At 40.3% G+C, this 22,035-nt stretch overlaps 1 protein-coding gene across 1 annotated transcript; it reads left to right on the top strand.

Moving 5' to 3' along the window:
* The first annotated feature begins 3,724 nt into the window (after nucleotides 1-3,724).
* pip4p1a (phosphatidylinositol-4,5-bisphosphate 4-phosphatase 1a) lies at nucleotides 3,725-20,599 on the top strand. Its single transcript, XM_061694933.1, has 7 exons — nucleotides 3,725-3,990; nucleotides 7,259-7,452; nucleotides 10,430-10,536; nucleotides 10,726-10,831; nucleotides 15,486-15,538; nucleotides 16,273-16,363; nucleotides 17,861-20,599. Exons 1-7 carry the CDS (start codon nucleotides 3,873-3,875, stop codon nucleotides 18,002-18,004), a joined length of 813 nt encoding a protein of 270 aa, XP_061550917.1. The 5' UTR covers nucleotides 3,725-3,872; the 3' UTR covers nucleotides 18,005-20,599.
* The last annotated feature ends 1,436 nt before the right edge of the window (nucleotides 20,600-22,035 follow it).

Here is a 22,035-nt window from a genome sequence, read left to right as displayed (position 1 = left end):
AGTCTGCTCTCTCTAACTTTGTCTCCAAAACATCAAACCTTGGCTGTCCCTCTGATGAGCTCATTTCTAATTTTATCCAACCTGGTCACTCCGAGAGCGAACCTCCTCAACATCTTCATTTCCGCCACCTCCAGCTCTGCTTCCTGTTGTCTCTTCAGTGCCACTGTCTCAAATCCGTACATCATGGTTGGCCTCAGCACTGTTTTATAAACTTTGCCCTTCATCGTAGCAGAGACTCTTCTGTCACATAACACACCTGACACCTTCCTCCACCCGTTTTAGACCCGTTTCTTCACTTCCTGACCACACTCACCGTTGCTCTGGACGGTTGACCCCAAGTATTTAAAGTCCTCCACCCTTGCTATCGCGTCTCCCTGTAGCCTCATTCTTCCCCCACCACCCATCTCATTCATGAACATATATTCTGTCTTACTTTGGCTATGCACACATTCTTCATCCCTCTGCTTTCCAGTGCATGCCTCCATCTTTTTAACTGTTTCTCCACCTGCTCCCTGCTTTCACTGCAGATCACAATGTCATCTGCAAACATCATGGTGCACGGGGATTCCAGTCTAACCTCATGTGTCAGCCTATCCATCACCACTGCAAACAGGAAGGGGCTCAAGGCTGATCCCTGATGCAGTCCCAACTCCACCTTAAATTCTTCTGTCACACCTACAGCACACCTCACCGCTGTTCTGCTTCCCTCGTTCATGTCCTGTATTATTCTAACATACTTCTTCCGCATGCAGTACCACAGTTCCTCTCTGGCTACTCTGTCATAGGCTTTCTCTAGATCTACAAAGACACAATGTAGCTCCTTCTGACCTTCTCTGTACTTTTCCATCAACATCCTCAAGGCAAATAATGCATCTGTGGTACTCTTTCTAGGCATGAAACCATACTGTTGCTCGCAAATACTCACTTCTGTCCTGAGTCTAGCCTCCACTACTCTTTCCCATAACTTCACTGTGTGCCTCATCAACTTTATTCCTCTATAGTTCGCACAGCTCTGCACATCACCTTTGTTCTTAAAAATGGGCACCAGTACACTTTTCCTCCATTCCTCAGGCATCTTCTCACTCGCTAGAATTCTATTGAACAAGCTGGTCAAAAACTCCACAGCCACCTCTCCTAGATGCTTCCATACCTCCACAGGAATGTCATCAGGACCAACTGCCTTTCCATTTTTCATCCTCTTTAATGCCTTTCTAACTTCCCACCTTACTAATTATTACCACTTCCTGGTCCACCACACTTGCCTCTTCTAGTCTCCCTTCTCTCTCGTTTTCCTCATTCATCAACTCCTCGAAGTATTCTTTCCATCTAGCTAGCACACTGCTGGCACCAGTCAACATATTTTCATCTCTATCCTTAATCACCCTAACCTGCTGCACATCCTTCCCATCTCTATCCCTCTGAGTGGCCAGCCTGTATAGATCCTTTTCTCCTTCTTTAGTGTCCAACCTGCCATACATGTCATCATATGCCTCTTGTTTGGCCTTTGCCACCTCTACCTTTGCCCTATGTCGCATCTCAATGTATTCCTTTCGCCTCTCCTCGGTCCTCTCAGTGTCCCCAAGTCTCCTTCTCTCCTTTCCTACCAGAAGATACACCAAGTACTCTCCTGCCTGCCTCTCTGATCACCTTGGCTGCACTGGTCCAGTCTTTTGGAAGCTCCTCCTGTCCACCGAGAGCCTGTCTCACCTCTTCCCGAAAAGCTGCACAACACTCGTCCTGTCTCAGCTTCCACCACATGGTTCTCTGCTCTGCCTTTGTCTTCCTAATCTTCCTCCCCACCACCAGAGTCATTTTACATACCACCATCCTATGCTGTCTAGCCACACTCTCCCCTACCACTACCTTACAGTCGGTAACCTCCCTCAGATTACATCGTCTGCACAAGATGTAATCCACCTCTGTGCTTCTACCTACGCTCTTGTAGGTCACCCTATGATCCTGTCTCTTCCGGAAAAAAGTGTTCACTCCATCCATTTGCATCTTTTTTGGTAAGTCTACCACTATCTGTTCCTCCAAGTTCCTTTCCTGGATGCCGTACTTACCCATCACTTCTTCATCACCCCTATTACCTTCACCAACATGTCCATTACAATCTGCACCAATCACAACTCTCTCTCTGTCTGGGATGCTCAGAACTACTTCGTCTAGCTTCTTCCAGAATTTCTCCCTCACCTCTAGGTCACATCCTATCTGTGGGGCATAGTCACTAATCACATTATACATAACACCCTCTGGACACACAATAGATCAACCTTTCTCCTAATCCTCATGTCAACCAACTCCAGAGGTTTTCCTGTCATAGTCCCAACATTCAAAGTCCCCACATTCAGTTCTAAGCTCCGTGCTTTCCTCTTCTCTTTCTGCCGAAGAACCCGCTTTCCACCTCTTCGACTTCGACCCACAGTAGCTGAATTTCCAACGGCGCCCTGCAGGTTGACGGCGCCGGTGGCGGACGTTGTTAACCCGGGCCACGACCGATCCGGTATGGAATTCTTTGGATGAACGCTCATATTTGTTTGGCAAAGTTTTAAGCCGGATGCCCTTCCTGACGCAACCCTCTGCATTTATCCGGGCTTGGGACCGGCCTACAGTTTCCACTGGCTTGTGCCCCCCCATAGGGCTGCATTAAATACCTCTCTCTCCCCAATCGTGATAAAACAAAATATTTTCTTCTCAACAGGATACATCTATTATTCCAGATAGGAACAGAGTGCGAAGTGAAGTATGATTATAAATTAATTTCCAGTCCAGGAGAACCTGCTGAAACTTGGACAACTTAATCGGTAGCTTGGTTATACAAAAGTCATATTTTTGCAAAAATTCTATTCCACCACAATTCTCAAATATTTTACAGGGGATATAAAACCATAAATTATCCACATTTTTCTAAAATTGTTTCAACCATTTGTTTTATCATGCCATGCATTGCTTCATAATCCATTACTTTTGGACCTCAGTCCTCCAGTGATTTTATTTACCACATCTCATTGTCACATATAATGATGTTAAACGCCATGACATTGTCAGTGTTTTAGCGTTTTAGACCCACCTAGTGTACCAATGTTGCGACTGCATCCCACATCAGGCATCTCATAAAATAAAACGCAAGACTCATAAATTAAATGTGTAACTTTTTTCACCTAAGGACTTTTTTCTTATAATAATTTTTTTTTCTAAACAATATTAAACTTTTTCTTAGGTATGACGTTCTAAAAGATATTGTAATATACTTATTTCTTTCTTAAAAATACTCAACTTTTTTTTCTCAAACACGACTTTAATTTCATAACATATGCAACTTTTTTGACCTTGCTCTAAAAAAAAATATAATTTCTTTAAAAAATGTGATTTTTTTTCTTGAAAGATTATGTGAAATGACATTTTTCCCAAGCGTAGCCCTAATCCTTCAAGACCTGTAATATTCACAGATTTTACCTCGAAATACTTTACTCAAATATGATATTAAAAAAAATCTAAAAAATATTTAACTTTTTTCCTCAAATATATGACCATCCTCTAAAAAATGAGATTTTCTTAAAAAAATGACATGTTGTAAGATAACGTTTTTCTTTTCATTGTAGCCCGAATACTTAAATACCCATCATATCACATCATCCTTCCAAGAAAAATAACTTTTAGAGGAGAAAAGATTATAAATTACCCAGCACAGTTCTGGTGGTTGTGCGCATGCGCACGCGTCGTTACCGCAGCAGCGGCCGCGTGGTCATGTGACGCTCGCATTTCCGACACAACAATACAACACACACTCGCCTGAAGCAAGCGCTCCTCTCGCTCTCTCCCCTCCCTCCCTCCCTCCCTCATTGCCTGGCTCTCTCTCTTTTGCTCTCGGCATGGCGGACGGCGAGAGGTCCCCGCTCCTGTCGGATCTGGGCGACGGCGCTCTCGGCAGCGGCAACGGCGGCCTGTCGCCCGGCGCTGCGCCCTACGGTGTGGCCGGCAAGCCGCAGAGTGAGTATCCGCCTCTCCGCTGCGTTCGCGCTCACCATCCTCCGCCCTAACTAGCCGGATGCTAAACTGCTAACACGACGCTATGACAGTGACGGAGAATCGGCCGGTCGTGCTTGTTTTTAACCCGGTGGAGGACGTCAGTTTTCGGCTGTCTCTTGACTTCGTCCCAGGGGGAGATCGAAAGTGCTGTTTAACTATATGTTCTCGGAGGACCTGAACGCATCACCACGTCTAGCCAGCTAACCACTCTTGTTGTAATAGCACGCGAGCTAGCGCTTGTTTATCAACCCAAAACGCTCGTTAAGCGTCAAAATGGCGACATACAAGGACCACGTTGAAGTTGAGATTCATGTAAAATATGCTAGTTGTGTTTAAAATGCTTATTTTCATTTCAAACGAACATAATTGAGCTAATTATACTGGTCCACTGGTTAGCAAAAGCGAGAAACACCTGTTTTGATTGACACGTCGCGCGGCCAATCGGAAGACTTGTGGAAGGCGGGTCCAAGCGGGGCTGTAGCCAATAGCGGGCTAACGAGAAAAGGGTTGCCTCTCAATTTCAGTTGGTGTCATCACAGATATTCAAAGCGTCGTCTTGTCATCTATATTAACGGATATTCACTAATTTTCAGTCAAATCAGTAACCTAAAGTTGTAATATGGAGTCAGCCATACATACAGTCTGATTGGTGGATCCTCCTCTTAGCATTCCTAGAGTATTTTCCGGCATAAAGCTGCCTTGAAAGGCTCTGTAAACGTCAACTTCGCAGCTTAGAATCACCGTGACTTAGCTAAGATTTAATTCCAACATAGTGGTCGTATTTGTAGGAGCTTAACATCGCTTAATTCGACCATAATTACGCTAAACGTGCTTTCTCAATGGCAAGCAGCACAAGGAACATTTGGTTTGATTGACTTGTAACACAGCCAATCGAAAGACGGCGGTGGGGCGGGTCCGAGCAGACCTGGCCTTTGAAAGGTTGATTACGAAGGGTTGTGTTCAGAGGTCATATCACGTCCATGTAATGTTTGTCATCTTAAGACCTCGTCTAATTGTCTATTAAATGCAAATATTCCGTTTTATTTAATCAAATCAAAAACATAAATCAATGATACGTTTGATTCACCAATTTTAAACATGTACAGCCTGATTGGTTGGATTTCCCCTCTCAGCATTCCAGGAGTGTTTTCCTTGCAAAAGCTGCTTTCAGAAAGTCGAACTCGAGACCAAATCTTATTAGCTTGTTAATCATGAAGCGGTGAACTTGTCATGGGAACTGAGACTTTATTTTTTTTGCAGTCCAGTTGTACAAAATCATTGTATTGTCACTGATGTTTACTACTGCTTGAGTCAGAATTTGTACAAGAACCAAATTGTGGTATTAAGGGAGATAAGTCATAATGTCATGAGGGAAAAATTTAACTCGAGGAGAAAAAAGTTTTTTTACAAGAAGAAAAATCTAATTTTACAACAATAGACAAAATTTTATCAGGACCGAGTTGTGGTAACGTGTGAATGTGAGAGAAATTAATCTAATTTAACAAGAACAAATTAGAAATGTTATAAGAAAATTTTCTTCTTTTACAAGAGCCAAGTTGTGAAATTACAAGAATGATTTGTACTATGCTGGGGGAAAAAAGTGACTGAAGAGGAAGGGGAGAATGTGTATATATAAGAACAATCCAATTATACAAAAAAGTTCAAAGATTACAAGAATGCACTTTTACGAGAACAAAGTTGTCATTACAAGAAATAAGTCGAAATATTATAAGGTAACTGGAGAGAGGGAAAAAAACGTCATTTTACTGGGAAAGAATAAAGTCAAGTTTTGATGATTTTTTAATTTTACAAGAATAAAGTCAACATTTCTGAGAATATATTTGTAATTTTACAGCAACCAAGTTGTGGTATTTAAAGAAGTTGTAAAATTATGAAGGGAAAAATAATTTTATAAGAAGAAAAATCGTGGATGAAGTTTTTCGCCTGCCATCCAGCTCTTCCTCTTTGTCCATCTCCATCATGCGTTTCGTGTCACGTCTCCGGACCTCAGCTGTATGTCACCGGCGATTGATGTCCGTTCGTCTTGACAGTTGGTTAAGCGTGTTACGATATACTCAAGTGGATACAAGTTCTCGCAAACAACATCGCTGGGTCATTATCAAGTTAACTTACACACACACACATTGAAAGGAATGACATACGGATCAACAAAAGCAATAAAAGCAGATCAGCAAGGACGAGAGGAGTGCTGGGTCATGACCACGTGATCACCCACACCGGTGCTGGAAGCCAACCACTCCTCGAAAAGAGGTAGCTGTTCGTTTGTGGCAATTTTGATCATTGTTTTCATTTACACAGTAATTATTGTATGAGTTTTTAATGCTACAGAAACAAAAAATAATATTTTTAGTGAGCGTTTTACAGCCCCACACTGCCCATTGGTCGGCAATATGCCTCATTTCTATGGGGAGAGATTTGTCTCAAAATTCATTCATTCATTCATTTTCCGTTCCACTTCTCCTCATTGCCGGTGTCTCAAATTTATTTACACAAATATATCCGCGATTTACACGTGTTTTTCAGATTCACAAATATATCTGTGATTCACATCTTTTTCAGATCCACAAATATATCTGTGATTTACACACGTTTTTCAAATCCACAAATATAGCCACGGTTTACACAGTTTTTTTAATGTTGTGTGTGCATTTATCATGACTTATCATTTGTAAATATTTTATTCTGGTTGTGAATTGTTGGTGTGTTTGTGGATAAGCGGGCACGCACATTTATTTTTTAAACAAGCGTAACTCACTTTTTAAGATATTCACACACACGCACACAAGTTGAGAATATTTACACGTATAGGAAGGCCCGTCCCTCCGTCCGCAAAGTTGTGGATTGCAGGTTTAAGAGAACCAAATTGTGGCATAGCGAGGAATAAGTTGTAATATACTGAAAGGAAAAATTTGCTTGAGAGAGGAAAAAATTTAATCTTACAAGAAAAAAAAATATTACAAGAGTAAAGTCAAAATGTTATGACAACCAAGTTGATATTACAAATACTTTTGTTGAAATTAAAAAAAATGGAAAAATGTACGTAAGTGTGAGGATGCTGGCGGGTATGCAACCTGTAAAATTAACTACTGCTTTCCTATTAGATTTTACATTATGTTTTTGACTCAATAATACATATTCATTGTAAAATGCATATTTGGCATTATTATCAGTATTGTTTTTTTTGTTTTGTTTTCTTACCCCATTCAAGGCTTCCCGCCCTTCCCCAGCCCCACGCAGCCGTCAGTGCTTCTTGGCGAGGACCCGCCTCCGTACTCGCCCCTCACCTCGCCCGAGAGCGGCAGCGCGCCCGTTATCAGTTGCCGCGTGTGCCAGAGTCTCATCTCAGTGGAAGGCAAAATCCATCAGCACGTGGTCAAGTGTGGCGTGTGCAACGAGGCCACAGTAGGTCCTAAACTCTCCCAAGAAAAAAAACATCTAGCTAACATGACTAATTAGTCCCATAGGGAATAATGTGAAGTCAATCACTCCATTCCAGGCTCAGACGGTCATGTCGCCATCGTAAAAACTTGAAGTGAACATGTTTCAAGTAGCATTTCAACATTCTTAAGTCATTCACTGCACGCTGTTTTCAAAGCAGACTTCCCCATATTGCCAGCTGTTTTAGCGCATTTTTGACAGATCTTTCAAGAACCACAGAATGTGTTCTGTAACAATATAAGCAATGAATCTGAAACAGGCCTTTTGAAGGCAAATTCATGTATTTACAGGTTTACATCGAAGTAACGCACTGTGAGCGACGCTGACTCACTGCATGGCTTGAGTTGAATGTCAGTGTTTTTTTGTTTTTTTATATGGCAGTCCTTATTCACTCCAGGAACTGCATCATCTTTTCTCACGCACACGTTCTACTACCTACCGTGACCCACACTGTTTACACCATACATATACATATAAAAAATTTCTCTTCTACTGAAAAGATGTGCTAATCTCAAATCCAATGCATTCTCCAGGGATCTTTTAGTCTTTAAAGTGATTTACAGACTTGATATTCAGAGACAACTTGGACCAGACCCTCTTCCATGTACTTGACAATATATGTTGGTGGCAGTAAAACCGTTTGATTCCAATTGACGAATCTAAAAGTCTGCCGTAATCAAGGTTTGTATTTTGACAAAAGGATTTTCTTTTTCATGGTAACTGCTAATATGGTCGCTAATATTTCTGTGGAAGTTGATGCAACTTAATACTGGGGTAAAACTTGCTGTGGGGGGAATTGACTGTTTACAGAGCTTGTTTACTGTATCAGGAGAACTAAAGTAAAATCCCAAAAGGGAAGGGGGTAAAAAAATAAAAAATAAACTCAAAGCTAACAAAGTGCATTGTAGCAGTAATTTGGCATTTTATAAAAATTGTTCAATAAAATGTATTTAATGCAGCCCTATGGGGGGCACAAGCCAGTGCAAACTGTAGGCCGGTCCCAAGCCCGGATAAATGCAGAGGGTTGCGTCAGGAAGGGCATCCGGCTTAAAACTTTGCCAAACAAATATGAGCGTTCATCCAAAGAATTCCATACCGGATCGGTCGTGGCCCGGGTTAAGAACGTCCACCTCCAGCGCCGTTGGAAATTCAGCTACTGTGGGTCGGAGTCGAAGAAGAAGAGGTGGAAAGCGGGTTCTTCGGCAGAAAGAGAAGAGGAAAGCACAGAGCCTAGAATCTTAGGATGTGACCTAAGAGGTGAAGGAGAAATTCTGGAAGGAGCTAGATGAAGTAGTTCTGAGCATCCCAGATATAGAGAGGGAGTTGTGATTGGTGCAGATTGTGATGGACATGTTGGTGAAGGAAATAGGGGTGATGAAGAAGTGATGGATAAGTTCGGCATCCAGGAAAATGAATTTAGAGGGACAGATGGTGGTAAGCTTTGCAAAAAGGATGTAAATGGTTGTAGTGAACACTTTTCTCCCAGAAGAGGCACGAACATAGGGTGACCTACAAGAGCGGAGGTAGAAGCACGCTGGTAGATTACATTTTGTGCAGACGATATCATCTGAAGGAGGTTACCGACTGTAAGGTAGTGGTAGGGGAGAGTGTGGCTAGACAGCATAGGATGGTGGTGTGTAGAATGACTCTGGTGGTGGGGAGGAAGATTAGGAAGACAAAGGCAGAGCAGAGAACCATGTGGTGGAAGCTGAGACAGGACGAGTGTTGTGCAGCTTTTCGGGAAGAGGTGAGACAGGCTCTCGGTGGACAGGAGGAGCTTCCAGAAGACTGGACCACTGCAGCCGAGGTGGTCAGAGAGGCAGGCAGGAGAGTACTTGGTGTATCTTCTGGCAGGAAAGAAGAGAAGGAGACTTGTTGGTGGAACTTCACAGTACAGGAAATCATACAAGGAAAAAGGTTAGCTAAGAAGAAATGGGACACTGAGAGGACCGAGGAGAGGCGAAAGGAATACATTGAGATGCGACACAGGGCAAAGGTAGAGGTGGCAAAGGCCAAACAAGAGGCATATGATGACATGTATGGCAGGTTGGACACTAAAGAAGGAGAAAAGGATCTATACAGGCTGGTCAGACAGAGAGGGATAGAGATGGGAAGGATGTGCAGCAGGTTAGGGTGATTAAGGATAGAGATAGAAATATGTTGACTGGTGCCAGCAGTGTGCTAGCGAGATGGAAAGAATACTTCGAGGAGTTGATGAATGAGGTAAATGAGAGAGAGTAGAAGAGGCAAGTGTGGTGGACCAGGAAGTGGCAATGATTAGTAAGGGGGAAGTTAGAAAGGCATTAAAGAGGATGAAAAATGGAAAGGCAGTTGGTCCTGATGATGCTCACTGGGGTGAAGTCTCATGTGATATCACACACAATGATAGCTTGAACCAAAAAAAAAAAAAAAAGGTCTTGACAGTTAGATTTGTAAAAAATAAATAAATAAATAAATAAATAAATAAAAACCCCGCTGGCCACTCTACTAGAAAATATGGTAGCATTGGTTTGGGTCGGTGGAGGTCTGCGCTCCACTGTGTGTTGTTGCAGGTGAATCTAAATTGCTTGTGTGTGATCGTGTTCTTTTACCAGCAGCAAAAGTGCACTGTTGACACTTTGTCGGAGAAGCTGCTGACATGATCGCATTGTTCAAGTTGTTTTTTGTTTGTTTGTTTGTTTTTGTTTTTTCACCCTGCAGCAAAAAAAGAGCTCAGTTCCAATCTGGAGACACTGGAGAGTAGAAGTCAATTTTTCTTCCAACAGAAATACATTAAACTTTTTTTTTTTTTTACAGATATTCTGAAAATACAATTTGCAATGTTTAAAAATTTAACATAAAATGAGCCATCAAACTTCATGGCTTTCCCTGCCCCTGTCACGCTCTTTTATACTGTGGTTGTGATGTCCATGTGAAGTGAGGAGTTCCTTTCTGTGCGCAGCCCATCAAGAACGCTCCGGCTGGAAAGAAGTATGTACGCTGTCCCTGTAACTGTCTGCTCATCTGCAAGGTCACCTCCCAGCGGATCGCGTGTCCCAGGCCGTACTGGTACTCGCATTACCCTCTCTCGCACTGTCTGTGTGTGCACGTGCCCATATGAATGGGAGCAAATGAGAGAATGTGTAAATGTGAACATTAAGGCAGCCATATTGTGACAAATAAAACATTTGGGGGGGGGGGGTGTCTTGTTCTGCATCTTAGCTTAATTTTTCACTATCTCTGTGTGTGTGTTTGCAGTAAGCGGATAATCAACCTGGGTCCGGTTCATCCCGGTCCGGCCAGTCCTGACCCCCAGCCCGCCGGCGCCCGCGTCTCCTGCGGACATTGCAGCAACACCTTCCTGGTACGCTGTCTGTTGCGCGTGTTTTTCAAACACTTTCATTCAGATTTGCTTAGTTTTAACATTACACTAGTTAGCTTAGCATGAGAGGTCTCCAGGCTTGGGTCTTGTCAAATTATTAATATACTACCTTTATGATTTTGTTTGTTTTGTTTTGTGTTTTCTTTTTTACTTTTTTTGTTATGCCAAGTTTGAGCAGAACTTATGTGTCCACCTGTTGCCCACCAAACACATGGACATACAAAATATTACTTTTTTTCTTTTACAATATTTGCAAAAATATTGTTGAAATACATTTTGAAATATAAATAAAATTTAAATATTTATAAAAATATCATGTAATTTCATTTTTATTTAAAAATATTAAGTGTCTTTAAAATATTTAATTTAAATTATTTAAGTTAAAACCAAATTGACACAAATACATTAATTTAAAATATTCACCCCAAAAAAATATTTGACCATATGTAAATTATTGTTAAATAATAAATATAACTTAGTCCTTAGTCGTGAAATTTCTGAAAATGTATGATGTTTCAAATTTCTGAAAATATATGATGACATAAATTGTTTTTAAAATGTCATTTTTAAGGATAATTTAGGATACAAAATGTCACTTAATTTGCAATATGACATTTAAAATATTTGTTATATATTTTTCCTTAAAATAATAATAATAATAATAATAATAATTACAATATTTTTAACTAAATATCATTATTATTTGAGAAACATTTTCAATGAATATGTTTTTCAAAAGAATATTTTGACTTTTTTAAAAAGAAAACCTCCAGATTAAAAAGAAATTTAAAAACGTGTATTAAAATATTTGGAATAGCTACACATTACCCAAAAAGTACTTTTAAAAATAAATTAAAAAATGCAATAAAAAAATTAAATGATCACACATAAACCCCTGGAGCCACACTGTATTCTGCATTTACACCAAAATGTAACTATGCCATAGTTTAATTTTTTGGCTCCCCCCCCCCGTAATCCTGCTAATAAACAAAATGACTACAGAAACTTCGTCCTCTGAGGTGGTAATACAAAAACGTTGGCTGTGGCGCTTGTTTAGCATTCAGCGCGGCTCCGTCTGTCTGGGTGGAGAACACGAGTACTAATCTGTGCCCCGGGATCTGTTGCACTGATCATCTTGTCACCGATGGCCTGATAAATTTGTCTGTGCTCCACATACAAATGAAGAAGAAGAAGAAAAAGGTCTGCGTATACCTTTTCCTACTGCTGACAAGTGTACCTCCTCCAGCACTCTTTTTATTGGTCATTTGTTCCCATCCACGCAAAGTCCACTAAACACGTAATTCCTTCTCATTTACACAGCAATTTATCGTCCACTGGTCCCCGTGGCTGCTCGCGTCCTTAATTTAACGACCGTCATGCTGCTCTCCGAAGCGCCCGAGTGGCCATTTTTTTCACCGGATAATTAGTGAGCTGACGCTTGCCAACATTTCCATTGGCACCAACGAGCATTCGTCTTCATCGAAACTGAAATTATGCTCGGTATACAATGGGTATGGAAAGTATTCAGACCCCCTTATATCTTTCACTCTATTATATTGCAGCCATTTGCTAAAATAATTTAAGTTCATTTTTGCCTCCTTAATGTACACACAGCACCCCATATTGACAGAAAAAAACAGAATTGTTGAAATTTTTTTCAGATTTATTAAAAAAGAAGAAATGAAATATCACACAGCCATAAGTATTCAGACTCTTTGCTGTGACACTCATATTTAACTCAGGTGCTGTCCATTTCTTCTGATCATCCTTGAGATGGCGCTACACTTTCATTGGAGTCCAGATGTGTTTGATTATACTGACTGGACTTGATTAGGAAAGCCACACACCTGTCTATATAAGACCTTACAGCTCACAGTGCATAGCAAATGAGAATCATGAGGTCAAAGGAACTGCCTGAAGAGCTCAGAAACAGAATTGTGGCAAGGCACACATCTGGCCAAGGTTACAAAAAAATTCTGATGCACTTAAGGTTCCTAAGAGCACAGTGGCCTCCATAATCCTTAAATGGAAGAAGTTTGGGACCTTCCTAGAACTGGCCGTCCAGCCAAACTGAGCAATCGGGGGAGGAGTGCCTTGGTGAGAGAGGTAAAGAAGAACCCAAAGATCACTGTGGCTGAGCTCCAGACATGCAGTTGGGAGAAGGGAGAAAGTTCTGGAAAGTCAACAATCACTGCAGCCCTCCACCAGTCGGGGCTTTATGGCACAGTGGCCTGACGGAAGCCTCTCCTCAGTGCAAGACACATGAAAGCCCACATGGAGTTTGCTAAAAAAAAAAAACACCTGAAGGACTCCAGCATGGTGAGAAATATGATTCTCTGGTCTGATGAGACCAAGATAGAACTTTTTGGCTTTAATTCTAAGCGTTATCTGTAGAGAAAACCAGGCACTGGTCATCACCTGTCCAATACAGTCCCAACAGTGAAGCATGGTGGTGGCAGCATGCAGGGACAGGACGACTGGTTGCAATCGAAGGAAAGATGAATGTGGCCAAGTACAGGGATATCCTGGACGAAAACCTTCTCCAGAATGCTCAGGACCTCAGACTGGGCCGAAGGTTCACCTTCCAACAAGACAATGACCCTAAGCACACAGCTAAAATAACGAAGGAGTGGCTTCAGAACAGCTCTGTGACTGTTCTTGAATGGCCCAGCCAGAGCCCTGACTTAAACACAATTGAGCAGCTCTAGAGAGACCTGAAAATGGCTGTCCACCAACGTTCACCATCCAACCTGACAGAATTGGAGAGGATTTGCAAGGAGGAATGGCAGAGGTTCCCCCAATCCAGGTGTGAAAAACTTGTTGCATCATTCCCAAAAAGACTCATGGCTGTATTAGCTCAAAAGGGTGCTTCTACTAAATACTAACCAAAGTACTTATGGCTGTGTGATATTTTATTTTTTATTTTCTAATAAATCTGCAAAAATGTCAAATTGTTTTGGGCTAGTCAAGCCATCATCATTTATGTGGTGCTCAAGCATGGTACACTTATTTATGCATTGTTCATGAAAGACGCTCTCAAATATTGCAAGCTGAACTGTGCTCAAGCGCTTTTGGCACCAGAAGTCTGCATTGTTTGGTTAGTCAAGCCAATTTTATTTCTACAAAGCAGTGGTTCTTAACCTTGTTGGAGGTACTGAACCCCGCAAGTTTCATAAGAACATTCACGGCACTCTTTCTATGTGGAAAAATAAAACATGGTTTATTTCAAATTCAAAATAAGTATACATTTAATCAATTAGTGTTCAAAGAACAAAACTAACAAAACATGAATTTCACACACACAAAAAAATATGGTTCAATGAAAATATACTGTAAATAAATGTGAATTTTGCTGTTGCCTTTCACCTTGGAAAGTGCCACTCTCATATCATTTTCACAACAAAATCACTCCCTTTTCTTTGTTTTTATGTCTACAATCCTCAAAAAGGATTGTTTGCTAAGATATGTCCGATGCAAGCTTACACCTATTTGCAAGTGGTTGAAGTAGCACGGATGCTTTTTCCACTAGTTGGTCTATTGCTGTCGTAGATTTGAACAATAGGTCGATACAACACTCCTCCCTGAGCTGCGTGCCTCTGGCATTGCTATGCTAGTAGGGGCAAAGTGTCAGTGCATTCCATGTTTGTGGACAGCACGCGAACCAAAATAACAAGGATACCCGCACATTGTGCTGCATACTGTTGCACACAATGCCGTACAACCACAAAGGGAACTGGCAATAATCTTTATATAATATTTTTGGCGCTATTTTTCAACTGCGACACCACATGGTGTTCCGACCACAAACACTTGCAGCACATACTCAAAGTGTTCGTCAACGGGATTCTGCGTCCTGTTAAGTGTGGCGTGAAAATAATTTTAACGGGCAGACGCATGCATACACTGTGTGTCTGTCTCGTCCTCCGCCGAAACCCTGAGACTGACGAACCCCTGAGGTTCAACCCAGCCCAAGTTAAGAACCACTGATATAGAGCTCAGGCATGCTACACTTACTGTATTTATTCATTTTTAACTAATGGCAAGCTTCAACAAAGCACGCAGTACCATGTTCAAGCATCCTTGTCACCAAAAGTCTTGTTTGGTGAGTCAAACCCATTTTAATCCTATAGCAGCAGTAGTGAGTGCTTCATGCCATGCTCAAGCACTAAGGGCACGCTTACAACAAGCAAGACGTATCGTACTCAAGCATACGTGACACAGAAAATAACACATTGAAAGACTGTTAGTGTGAGCGCTCTTTTCCATGCTCAAGTATGGCACACTTGATTATGCATTATTAACAAAGGGCACACTCGCAGAACGAAAGCTGTACTGTGGTCAAGCACACTTGACACCAGAGATCTGGATAGTTTGGTAAGTTAAGCCAATTTTATCTGGGAAGCGTTAGTGTGAGTGCTCAAAAACAAGCAGGAACAATGAAAACGGAAAAAAAATAAAAGTTAGTGTGAGCGGTTCGTACCACGCTCAAGCACTTAAGGGTGTGCTCACACATGGCAAGCTTTACTTTGTTTGGGTAGTCATTACCAAGGGTCTGGAGCATCTGACTTACTACTTGTACATAGACTTCTTTGTATAATCGAGAAAAAACCATTGTCGGAATGTTTTGTGCTTACAGTGGACAGAGTTCACAGACCGGACGCTTGCCAGATGCCCGCACTGCAGGAAAGTGTGAGTAGTCATTTATTGTTAAAATTAAATATTTTTCCTATGGTTTGTATTTTGTTCCTAATAGATTTTTTTCATAGTATTTTAATTTTTTTTATTTTAGTAATTCTTGTCCAATATTTTATTTTTAAATATATATATTTTTTCTAATTTCAATATTTGACACCAGAGATGTCAAATTTTGTTTAATATTTTTATATCTTTTTCCTAATATGTTGGTATTATTTTGTCAAATCCTTTTTGTATTTTTCCAAATATTTTTCTCATGGTATTTTTACTACTAGATCTTTTTTATTTTCTTGTATTGTTGTTTTATTTTTCCCACTATTTTTATATTTTTACTCTATTTTTTCAAATATTTGTGTATTTTTCATATAATTTTAATATATTTTAATATAATGCAAAAATGCATTTTTTTTTTCATAAATGTATATTGTGCATCACATTACTACATCTCAGTAAAGTCAAGGTCGATAATGCCATCATTAAGTCACATTTTTCTGCACTTTTCCTGGTGCGAGGCCTGAAATTTACCAGTTAACTTGAATGGAGCATCTTTTTCAGCCTCAAATGAAAAACTTGTCCATATTGCTTTTTTTTTGTACTGCCCAAACAGATGTTTTGCAGCGATAACATCCTTTTATTGTCATCGTAGTCTAACAAAAACACTATTTTTTTTAATAATAATGGGATAATCGTTTTTGCAAACATCCTCAACTTCTTTGTCTTCCTTGCAGCTCCTCCATTGGTCAGCGGTATCCCAGGAGGAGGAGCTTGTGGTGTTTTCTGCTCTGCTTGCTGTTCTGCATCTCCACTGCTGGCCTAATTGTAAGTTTAAAAAAAAAAAAAAACATCAGTCATATCAACATATGACAACTTTGTGTTTAAAGTTGTGATTGTAGACTATGCCATTCGAAAATGGCATCAAATCTTATCAGATTTGGTCAAGATGTGCCTGTAAAATCTGATGTTTTTCTGCCTTTTTCAAATCACCACAGACATGGGAAAATGTGTAAAAAAAATAAAAAACAAAAGACTGCTTTTACAGACCGTGTACAAATAGATAATTAAATAAATATAAAAACTGATAGATAACAAACATGGGATTTCACGTTGCATTTTGGATTGTGACTAAATGTGCAACCTGGATTCCATCTGGATTAAACTGTCTTTGCATACTTGCAAATAGCACTTTTGTCTCAACATGATTAATAAAAGTTTAAAATAATTGAATGCATTGTTCTTGATGGCCAGCTGAGGGCGCTATCGGAGCACAAAACTGCTGAGTAGTTGTTAGCATTCTCCCCATGCTGCTGTCGTGTGGTTGCTTTCATCAAGTGGAATTCGAGTGGTGGTCTGTTTTGTCAAAATCAGACGAAGGGCTTCAATGATTACTCAAAATGCATATGGAACCAAATATGCAGCAGAAGTTTGAAACTGTCTAGGACAAGTTTGTGTTTGAAGGACTCTTGCAAATGGTTTAAATCGACCCTAAAATTGCTCACTTTGGACCAAAACCTCTTGTCGGGTTTTGGATACTTTTTACGCATCTCTTCACAACATACCTTGCTATTAATATTTTTTTACGTTGAGCTGTTTGTTTAGTATCATAGTAGCAGTCATACAAAATCTGTAGAAGAAGTTAGCTTTTGAAGGACCCCTTAAAATGACCAATATCACCCTAAAATGGATGCTTCAAATCAAAATGGCTTTTTGTTCTTGAGACTTTTTTGTGGTTCTACTCATGATAAACGAGGCTTATTAAATTTCATGTTCTGATTTGAAATTCTCTTTTTGAGTATCTTATAAGCAGTATGACAGAATCTCTTGGAATTTGCATTTTACAAACCCCCTCAGTTGCCTTAAAATGGCCGCTTTGAAACAAAATAAGACTTAATGTTTTTTTCAGGCATGGGTTGTTGAGACTTATTTGTGGTTCTAATCATGATAGACATTGCTTGTAGATTTCCCGGTCTTATGTGAAACTAGTTCTGAGTATGGCTTTAAGGTCCAAGGGAAATGGCCAAAATGAGCCTAAAATGGCCTCTTCAAACCAAAATGGCAGACTTTGTGTGTCTTCTCACGTATGGCCTCTTGAGACATTTTTGTGTTTCTGCTCATGAAAGAATTGCTTTTAAATTTTATGTTCTTATGTGAAAATAATTTTTGAGAAGGACCCTGGGAAATAACCCAAATCACCCAAAAAGGGCACTTTCGAACCAAAATGGCAGACCTTTACCGTGTCTTTTTTGGCATGATAGCCATCGCTATTAAATTTCACTCTGCTATGGGAAACCTCCTGACATACCACCCTTGTCTCTTTAGGCTGGCACGTGGCTGAAAGCTGAGACCTACCCTGGCATTTACGCCTCGTGGGCCGTTCTTCTGCTTCTGGTGTTGGTGACCCTGGCCCGGGCCTTCTACTGGGCCTGCATGCGGGTCAGCCAGCCTCTCCAGAGCTTCACATAAAGCCCCCGCCCTCAAATCCCCCCCTCCCCTACTTTCCTCCAAACATTTCTCCGAGTGGCCAGGCCGGAGGATGAGTGGCTTTAAAAACAAGAAGATAAGAAATATTTATTTCACTATTCTGGTCGTGTGGCTACTTCTGTATTCATTTTATTCCATCTCCCTGCTCTCTGTCACCTTTGTTATTGCCGCGCCTTGAATGGAGCGTTTAACATTTTTTAAAGCAGCGACATTCACGCTGCCGCTGTCTTTGTGAATCAAAAGGATGAAGGAGGCGTTTGAAATGTTTCGACGCGTGTGAAGGTAGACCACCGCCTGCGAATATTCCCCATCGCCTGGGGAGCGACTTTGATCCTGAAAAATCAACGCTAATGGAAGGAATTTTGAGCATCAACAAAACATTTGAATGACAACAAATTCCGGATGGCGACGGCCAAATGGTCTTTGAAGCTAGCTAACAATTTTCACAGGAAAAAGTGCTGCTCACTGTTCTCAACAGCTTTGTTTACCATTACTAGCATAACTGTTACGCATATACAGCAAAAATGTTTTTCGGAAATATTTTGTATAATTTACTGTAATAATGCATTGCTTTCTGAAGCCTAGAACAAAACGTTAAAATCCCTGCTTTCTGTGAACGCACTACCAGGGGGACGTTACTTTTTTATTTTTATTTTATTTAATTTTTTTGCTGCAAGTGACAGGCTTCCCGATTGGTCGCTCATGAAGGTTGGAAGGAGCTTTGTTGAAAAGGACAAAAAGGCTGCGTTTTTACTGGAGAATTGTAAAAGACTTCACCATAATTGCAATGTCGCTTTTAATTCTTTTCCAAAAAGCACCTGAAATAAGATTAGCTTCTACTTTGATCTTAATTATTTTGGGAAATTGTGAAGGATGTATCGCCATGGTAACCACGATCAAGTCCAAAACTTTTACGAAAGACCCCTTGTTAGTTAAATCGTAAAAACTTCACCATAATCACTCTTACTTTCGGGAGGCTAGCTTCGGCTTTGTCTTATTTCGAGAAATTGTGATGGCTGTATCGCCATGGGAACCATGATCAAAACGAGACAACTCAACTCCTTTACGTTTTTACGAAAACACCCCTCTGACGTTTAATCGTCTGAACCTCACAGTCGTGATGTAACTTGATGTTTAGCAAGGCTAGTTTCCTCTTTGACCACTTTTGTGAAATCATTAAGGATGCATCACCATGGTTACTAAAATCAAAACGCGAGATGAGTTAGTTCCATTTTGTTTACGAAAAACACTTCAGATGTTAAATCATAAAAATTTAACCATAATGTCAATGTCTTTGAGTTAATCACGGTACTGTTAAACTTTCATAAAAACAACGTAAGGGAAACTGCATTAGCGACGACGCTACCTTCCGCTTTGATACAACTTATTCCGTGTGGAGAAAACTGCATCGCCATGGTAACCACGATCAAAACAAGAGATTCATTAGTTCCATTGCTGTTACGATGGTGCTTGATGCTTAGTGAGGCTAGTTTCCTTTTTGACCAGGCTTATTTTGTGAAATTGTTAATGATCACGGGAGACAAGTCGGTTCCGTTGTGAATGCTTACGAAAAAACCCTCAGACGTTAAATCGTAAAAACTTGGCCATAATCACAAATGTAATTTTTATCAAGGTTCCCTTAAGCGTTCTTAAAAATGAGGTAAAAGAAACCCGTTAGCGAGGCTAGCTTCCACTTCAATGTAACTTGTTTAGTGTCGAGAAGGATGTATCGCCATTGGTAATTGCGATCAAAACTAGAGAAAAGTCAGTTTCACTGCCAACTCTTACGAAAAGACTCCTGGGACATTCCATTTTAAAACTTGACTGTAATCACGATATTGCTACGTGCATAACTCAATTCTCTTAAGTTGGCAACATTGAGCTAGCTTCCGACTTGATCAAACTTCTTTTGTTAAAGTTGTCAAGGGTGTATCGCCATTGTAACTGCAATCAAGACAAGAGACAAGCCCCTCAGACATCGTAAAAGTTTCGTCATAATCCCAAGGTCGCTACACATTTAGCTCTGATCGTTTAAATCTGGTGACGCTAACCTACTTTTTCGCAAATTCTCAAATGCTTTGATGATGATAGCTTTTATTTTGTAAATAATCTTTGTTTTTTTCCAGTATGACAGGAAGTGTTCAGAATGGAGGGGTGTGGGTGGGGAAACACTAAAATTGTGATTGTTTTTACTTCTGTTGCGTATTTAATTTTTTTTGATGAGCCACTAACCTGATGAGCCTGAAAGACACACAGACACACAACTATTCACATGCCACATGTACATGCACACACACACACACACACACGAGTCCTTACACGGCAACAGTTATTTTTTACACTGTTAAATTTTGCGCTAAATTCTCAATGATCATGGTAGGGAGAAAAAGCCTGAATGTTTTATTGTTTTTCAATCATTTTTTTTTTTTTTTTTTTTTTTTTTTTTTTTTAAATCTGTTCTCAAATCAGTGCAGTAATTTTGATGGTGTTTTAATAAACCAGTCAATTGTGTGCAGCCTGTCTGGGGACCAGTTTGTGATTTACGGCCCATGTGAACGGAGAGGCCGCCAAATAAAAGAGGTGTCAAATGCTTGTGTGGCTTCTTTATTTATTTATATTATACACACAGACTAATGGGTGAGCATTTTTATGTCAGTAATGCTATGACGTTGGTAGCTCGTTAGCTCAAAATGCTAATTTTATGCTATGCAGTTGTCTGCATATTTGTTTGAATCCCTCAAAAAATCAACACCTTTGTCTCTTTACAGGTTAACAACATACTATTTTTATTTTTTGTAAAATAATGCTATGCTGGAGGCACGGTATACGACTGGTTAGCACGTCTGCCTCACAGTTCTGAGGACTGGGGTTCAAATCCCGGCCCCGCCTGTGTGGAGTTTGCATGTTCTCCCTGTGCCTGGGTGGGTTTTCTCCGGGCACTCCGGTTTCCTCCCACATCCCAAAAACATGCGTGGTCGGTTGATTGAGGACTCTAAATTGTCCTTCGGTGTGAATGTGTGCGCGAATGGTTGTTTTTTTTATATGTGCCCTGCGATTGGCTGGCGACCCGTTAAGAGTGTACCCCGCCTCTTGCCCGAAGATAGCTCCAACATGCCCGCGACCCTAATGAGGATAAGCGGAACGGAAGATGAATGAATGAATGAATAAATAATGCTACGGTGTTGTTAGATTAAAATGCTAAAGTTTTGCTACGTGCTGGTAATTGTCTGCATAGTCGTTGGATACCCTCAAATATCAACACCTTTGCGTGCACCAAGGTAAATAAAGTCCATGTGTAAACTAATTGCTATGCTGGTGTTAGCGCAAAATGCTAACATTATATGTTATATCATGTATGACATGAAAACTAATGTTCTGCTGTTGTTAATTTGTTAGCCAAAAATGCTAACAGAATGCTTTTGCCAGCTTAGTCATTTGAATCCTGAAACAAAATTAACATCTTTGTCTCTTCCAAGTAGGTATTTTACTAAAGCCAGAAAAATGGCCACCATTTTCTTTCCTTTTTTCTGTGCCAGATTTCGGGCCCGTGGATTTAGCAAAGGTCCGCCAAAATCGTGTTTTCTCATTGTTTTGTGCAAGGTCCTTTTTACCACCTTGTTTTTCTTTGTTTTTTTTTTAATCCAAGCCTTATCAATTTCTTACAAACGAGGGCTCATTTTATTTGTGTATCACTCGATCCAGTGATTGATATTTTGATATACAATTACTTTGAAACTTTTAGTAACATACTCCAAGGTAATTAATATTTGTCTGTTATCTCTCATGCTAATTTGACCGTGAAATGGACTCATTCTCTTTCCATTACTTCTTTTGGGGGAAAAATTGAGCAGAAAGTCCTAACTTCAAACTTTTTCTCCCAAACAGAAACATTTTAAGATTTCTAAAAAGGAAGGTCCTCTTTGCCCTGGCACCTTTGGGAGCTCTCGGGTTCTTTTTTTTGTGTGTGTGTGTTCTGCCTGGACACAACAGAGATGAAAGGTTTGCTAGGAGAA

This window comes from Phycodurus eques, chromosome 13 (assembly GCF_024500275.1).
Source record: "Phycodurus eques isolate BA_2022a chromosome 13, UOR_Pequ_1.1, whole genome shotgun sequence".
Lineage (NCBI taxonomy): Eukaryota > Metazoa > Chordata > Actinopteri > Syngnathiformes > Syngnathidae > Phycodurus > Phycodurus eques.
Note: the sequence above shows the minus strand (reverse complement) of the source record. Positions and strands in the feature narration are given on the sequence as shown.

Excerpts from the sequence above, each read along its gene's own strand:
- pip4p1a (XM_061694933.1), top strand. The coding sequence starts at position 3,873 with ATGGCGGACGGCGAGAGGTCCCCGCTCCTGTCGGATCTGGGCGACGGC. Across the intron at positions 10,832-15,485 it reads ATTGCAGCAACACCTTCCTG|TGGACAGAGTTCACAGACCG; the intron begins GTACGCTGTCTG and ends TTGTGCTTACAG. Across the intron at positions 16,364-17,860 it reads TCTCCACTGCTGGCCTAATT|GCTGGCACGTGGCTGAAAGC; the intron begins GTAAGTTTAAAA and ends TTGTCTCTTTAG.